The 5,306-nt window shown below is 66.6% G+C and overlaps 3 protein-coding genes across 3 annotated transcripts in view; 2 read left to right on the forward strand and 1 right to left on the reverse strand.

Annotated features, from left to right (window-relative positions):
- The window catches only part of PFL1_05242 (uncharacterized protein), a gene marked incomplete at both ends in the record, with an annotated part of 917 nt that extends 501 nt beyond the window's left edge, over nucleotides 1–416 (forward strand). Inside the window, one exon of the mRNA XM_007882770.1 lies at nucleotides 229–416. Coding sequence (XP_007880961.1) covers nucleotides 229–416 — 188 coding nt within the window. The remainder of the gene's footprint in view (nucleotides 1–228) is intronic.
- Nucleotides 417–727: 311 nt separating this feature from the next.
- On the reverse strand, nucleotides 728–3,658 carry PFL1_05243 (uncharacterized protein; the record flags this gene model as incomplete). Its single annotated transcript, XM_007882771.1, has 1 exon — nucleotides 728–3,658. The coding sequence occupies one exon, from the start codon at nucleotides 3,656–3,658 to the stop codon at nucleotides 728–730; it is 2,931 nt and encodes a 976-aa protein (XP_007880962.1).
- An 874-nt stretch (nucleotides 3,659–4,532) lies between these two features.
- PFL1_05244 (uncharacterized protein) lies at nucleotides 4,533–5,083 on the forward strand (the record flags this gene model as incomplete). The annotated part of the gene is made up of 4 exons (XM_007882772.1): nucleotides 4,533–4,557; nucleotides 4,639–4,677; nucleotides 4,796–5,017; nucleotides 5,061–5,083. The coding sequence occupies 4 exons, from the start codon at nucleotides 4,533–4,535 to the stop codon at nucleotides 5,081–5,083; spliced, it is 309 nt and encodes a 102-aa protein (XP_007880963.1).
- Between the last annotated feature and the right edge of the window lie 223 nt (nucleotides 5,084–5,306).

Here is a 5,306-nt window from a genome sequence, read left to right on the forward strand (position 1 = left end):
GTACGTACGTACGTACGGTACGGTACCGTACCCGTACCGTACCGTCGTACGCGTCGCGTCGTCGCGCGTCGTCCGTCCGTCCTCCTCCTCCGTCCTCCTCCTCCTCCTCCTCCTCCTCCTCCTCCTCCTCCTCCTCCTCCTCCTCCTCCTCCTCCTCCTCCTCCTCCTCCTCCTCCTCCTCCTCCTCCTCCTCCTCCTCCTCCTCCTCCTCCTCCCCCTGCTGGGCAGACGCGATGCGGTGGTACTGCCCCAACAAGGTCCACGACAAACCCACCCTCATCAAAGAGGTCAAATTCCAGTGCACCGACCTCGGCACACAGCTCAAGCCCATCATCGACGGGTGGAAGGCCGACGCAGAGGGGCGCAGGTGCAAAGAGTGCGGTCAGATCGCCGGCGAACAGGTCCTCCCTGCCTAGCCGCTCCCCCCTCTGGCTCCCTCGTGGGACCACACGGAGTGCACATAACTGGGCGGCGGATCGAGACTAGGCGACATCATCATGGGAACTGAGACAAGGTATAATCAGCGTGCAAGGCGTCGGTCAAGCCAGGCATGAAATGTGTGTGTGTGAGAGAGAGGAAGAGTTGGACAGGGAACGTCGTCGGGTCGCATCGTGTCGTATCGAGCTGGTATGCGGTGCTTTCGGTGCTGTCGGTGCTGTCGGTGCTGTCAATGCTGCTGCTGCTGCGGACCAGAGGGGCGCGCTCCTTGTGTCGTGCCGCCGCCCGCTCAAAACTCCCACCCGTCGATGCTCTCGCCAAAGCGTCGATACTCTTCCAGCTTGCAACCCAGCGCATGCCGGTCGCCCTTCGATGGACGGCCCCCGCCGCCGCCGCCGCTGGCCGCATCCTCGCGGTACATGTCGAGCACCGTCGAAACCTTCCCGTCGTTGACCTCGTCGTGCCTCTGGCCGTCGCCGCTGCTGCTGCTATTGTCGGCGTCGCCGTCCGCCGACGCGCGCTGCTGCAGAGCCACCTTGTACCACGCGCCCGACGTCGTCAGCACAATCAGGCGGAAGCGGTCCCGCAGGTCGCGGATCGACGTGCCCGCGCTCGCAGACGAGCTCGACGACGACAACGGCGACGGCGGCGGCCCGGTCGACCTCCGTCGAGGCTTGCTGCTCGACGCCTCGTCCGCGTTTCGCTCGGGCAGCGTCACCCAGCACAGGAAGATCCGCTCGTCGACGCCCGGCTCGCCCTTGCGGATGTCTTCGAGCCGGCCCTTCATGGCGGCCCAGGCGCCGTCGGTCGACTTTTCTGTGCCCAGGCTCCTGACCGCGTCCCTTCTGGCACTCACGGCCCCTGCAGCCCTCGCCGCCGAAGTTGCAGCACCGTCGTTGCCACCGCCAGCCCAAGCCTCGTCGCTCTCCTGGAACGACGAAGACGGCGTCGACGGCGGTGGCGGAGCGCGGCTGTCGGCTCCGAACGTCTTGAGCGGCACGCGGAACTGGGCGCCGCTCCACTCGGACTTGAAGTATTGCGGCAGCATCGACGCTGGGATGTGGTTGGCCAGCTGCCCAAGCCCGCCCGGCAGGTACTTGGACGCGGTGCTGCCAAATGCAGCCCTACCGTCCGCTCTGCTGGACGTCGACGACGCGGACGGAGAGGCAGATGCCGACGCGGAGCCCCGCTGCCCGTCGACGACGTCCGTCAGCTGGAAGATGTGCACCGTGCCCTTGTCACTGGCGGCGGCGATGGCCGAGGCGTCCGGCGCGAAGGCCACCCCAAGGATGCGCGCCGGGTCGGTGCCTCTTCGCAGCTCGCGTACCAGCGAGGCACCGAAGCCGGTACGCCCGGCAGCCGCAGCCGTTCTGGATCCCTGGGAGGCAGGCCTGGCGGTCGACCAGATCCGCAGCAGCGTGCCCTTGCTCGATGCGGTGGCCAGAAGCTTGCCGCACGGGCTCAGCGCGATCGCGGCAATTGAAGACTCGTGGGCGACGATCATGGTCGACGCTCCGCTAGGGGCTGGGCGTGGAGTCGCGGAACCGCCGGTAGACGCCGCTTGTGGCCGCTCTCGGCCTGGTGGTGTTGCTGCTGCCTGGAGGTGGACGATCTGGACGTGGCCCTTTTGCCGCCCAGGCACGGCCACGACGGCGGACGAGGCCGAGCTCGGAGCGACGGCGCCGAGGCCGTGGACGTTGCGGTAGGTGTCGACCGCCACCCGCTTGGTGATGGTCCAGCCGCCGCCGCCCGCATGTTCGCGAGAGCGCTGGCAGAGCTCGAACACGATCGCCTTGGACGAGAGCAGCACAACCAGGAAGGTGGTCGCCGCACTTGTGCCACCGGTCTGCGTCGACTGCGCCGAGCTAGGCGAAGCGGCGGCGACGGTGGCGACGCGGATGCCGCGGACCAGCTCGCCGAACTCGAGCTCTGCCACCTCGCGCCCTTTGACGGGCGCCCGCTTCGGTCTCGAGGTGCCGGCAGTGTCGCCTTCGCTGCCGTCCAGCACGGTGCTCGTGCTGGTGCTCGCGCTCGTGCTCTTTCCCGACGCCGTGGAAATGGCCGAAGCGGAGAGGGAACTGACGCCTGATCCGGGCGGCGACGTCGATCGGGACTCTGCTCTCGCGTCCGGAAGCGAGGCGTTCGACGACAAGGAGGCGATCCGCGGCGAAACCTCGTCAAGAGGCTGCTTGAGAGGTTTAAAGGATGTGCTGGTGGGTGACGGCGACCTCGATCGCGGCTCGTCGATGGCGAAGGGATCGTCGAGGCCAGCGGAGCTCGCCATGATCGAAGCCGACGACGAGCGCATGCCGTGCTGGCTGCTGTGCATGCTCTCTTCCAAGCCCGCGCTGCCGTCCGTCTGAGATGCCCTCTGCAGCCGACCTATCCCGATCGAGCTCGCGCCGAAGCTGGCTTCCATTGCGGAACTAGGATCAGCATCGTCTTCTGGCTCTCTGCCATGCGAGGTTGCAGTCTGGGTCGCCCTTGATGCGTTCAACGAGGGGAGCGGACGCCCTTGGCGATGATCCTCGAGGTCGTCGAAGTCGACCAGCGAGGTCCGAGAGAAGCGCAGACTGTCGGGAGGCGATGTCGATGCCGCACGCTGCCAGTCTCTGACGTCGTCGTTGTTGAACGCAGATTCCTGGTCGTCATGAGGTTGACTGCCTCGGTGCTGGGTCAGCTGGGCGTCGTGCAAGATGCTGTCGAACTTGGAGCCTGCCGAAAAGACGGTCGATGCCTGGCGCGAGAGCGAATGTCGGGGCGGGTCGTACGCTGCCCTCTGTTTGCCACTGCCCCGGGAGCGATTCGAAGGGTCGGAAGGGACATTTTCGGCCTGTTCGTCCCAGAGCACGACCTTGTTGGGGGCGAACCTGGGCACGCGGCCCCCGCCGACGAGGACGAGAAGCGACGAATGCTGCACAGGCACAGCGTGCGAGAGCCCTCCCTGAGATGCAGGCCAGTGACGCCGTGCTACCACCTTGAGCGGCTCGCACTGCGCGACCAGAAAGCCCGATGGCGTCGCGCAGGCGAATAGGGAGGGGTCCGAGAGCGCCGGTCCGTCTGGCTGTTCGACGGCCCTCTGGTTGTGGCGTGCATAGCCGCTGCCTGAGGGGGGCCCAAAGGTATCGCCCAGAGCCGCAGTCGAGGGCGATGAGAAGGCGGCATTGCTAAACAGAGGAACTGGGGCGTGCGATTCGATCGTGTGGCGCGGAAGGTGCATGGCTGTGCCGCGGTTGAGGGCCGAGGGAGCCCAGTCGGGGAGTGGGCCAGACGACCGGGCGAACTGTCACGGACGAGCGCGGAGGGGATGCGCTGGAAGAGCAGCGGAGCAGTCGTGCTGTATCGCAACAGCTCCCGTCGGCCGATGCTCGAGCAGCGACAAAGCAGCGCTCAACCTTGAAGCGCCACAGCACGAACGGTGGCCAGTCCAAGCCGGCAGAGCATCCGAAACAGCCAGCTCTCTCGTCGGGAAAGCGGCCGATGAGCAGCTCCGGTCGAGTCGATGCACAGCGCGTGAGTGGGCGACGTAGCTTGCCAGGATCGCATCAGAGGGCCATTGGCGATAAATCAGGGCCAGGTGGTCAAGATAGAGGACGGTGTCTGTGGTGGTGGTGGTCGAGGTCGAGGTGGTGGCCGTGGCGGTACCACAGCGGCTGCGGCCGTGGTGGGTGCTGCAGGTGCACCCTGGCTCGCAACCCCAAATGTGGAGTGCACAGGGGAGCGCGGGGCCAGGGGCGGACGAGGCCTGCCAGGGGCCAGGCTGAGCGGGGCGCGGATCCGGCCTCAGGTTGGCCTGGCTTCGGAAGACGGCCCAGCCAGCAGCCAGGCGCTCCTCGCCTTCTCGCTACGCCGCTGTCACCTTCGTCCTTCCATCTCGACGACTGCCACTCACGACCTTCGCCCCGCACATCCGTCTTCTAGTCCGCAGCAAGCCCGCAGCTCATCGTACACTGCCACGGAACCAAGGCAACGCCCCTGTGGAACACTGAAGAGCGCCGAGAGGCAACGACCTCGAGCGACGTAGCACGGAAGCGGCGCGACCTACCTCGATCTAGGCACCCCCCTCTCCGCCCGGTTCAGCAACTTCTGCCACCATGACCAAGGGAAAGCACTACTGCGGTGAGTGCGACCCATGGGCGTATGCCTGTCATGGATCCCGACGCATGTGCTGATTGATCCCGTCTTCTTGTCCCGCAACAGACTACTGCGACGTCTTCCTGACGCACGACTCCATCTCGGGTGGGTGGACCTCTAGCACCGTCTGATGACCGGCATCGCCCGTGACACGAACCAGCTGACCGTGTCTCCCCCGCTTCTGCTCCATCGCGTCCTCCGCCACATCCACCGCTCCCTGCAGTGCGTAAGGCCCACAACAGCGGCAGGAACCACATCCAGAATGTACGCGACTACTACTCGGGCCTCGAGCCGGACCAGGTGCAAAAGATCATCGACTCGATCAACAAGGCGTACGAGGAGCGCGGCCTGCCCAAGCCGAGGGACCTCGAGAGGCCCGTCGGGTTCGGCTCCTCGATGACGTTTGGCAGCGGCCCGATGAGTGGGGTCGGCGGCGGACCAGGAGGTGAGTGCCCGCCATGCTTCGTTTCACGCTCTGTTCAGACAAGGTCCCCGGTGTCCGCAGCGCTGACCGCGAGGCTGACCATTGTGCGCATCTCTCGACTTTCGCCTCGCCCAGGCTATGGACCAAGGGCCGGCTTCGGCGGCGGAGGTCCGCCACCGAGTGGAGGAGGCTACAACCGCCACGGACCCCCGGGCGGGCCGGATCGCGGCGGACCGCCTCCGCCTGGCATGGCCGGCTCACCGGGCGGCGGCTACGGTCGCGGACCGCCGCCCCCACCAGCGGGAGCCTC

The sequence above is a fragment of the Pseudozyma flocculosa genome (assembly GCF_000417875.1).
Source record: "Pseudozyma flocculosa PF-1 unplaced genomic scaffold scaffold00018, whole genome shotgun sequence".
In the NCBI taxonomy this organism is placed as follows: Eukaryota; Fungi; Basidiomycota; class Ustilaginomycetes; order Ustilaginales; family Ustilaginaceae; genus Pseudozyma; species Pseudozyma flocculosa.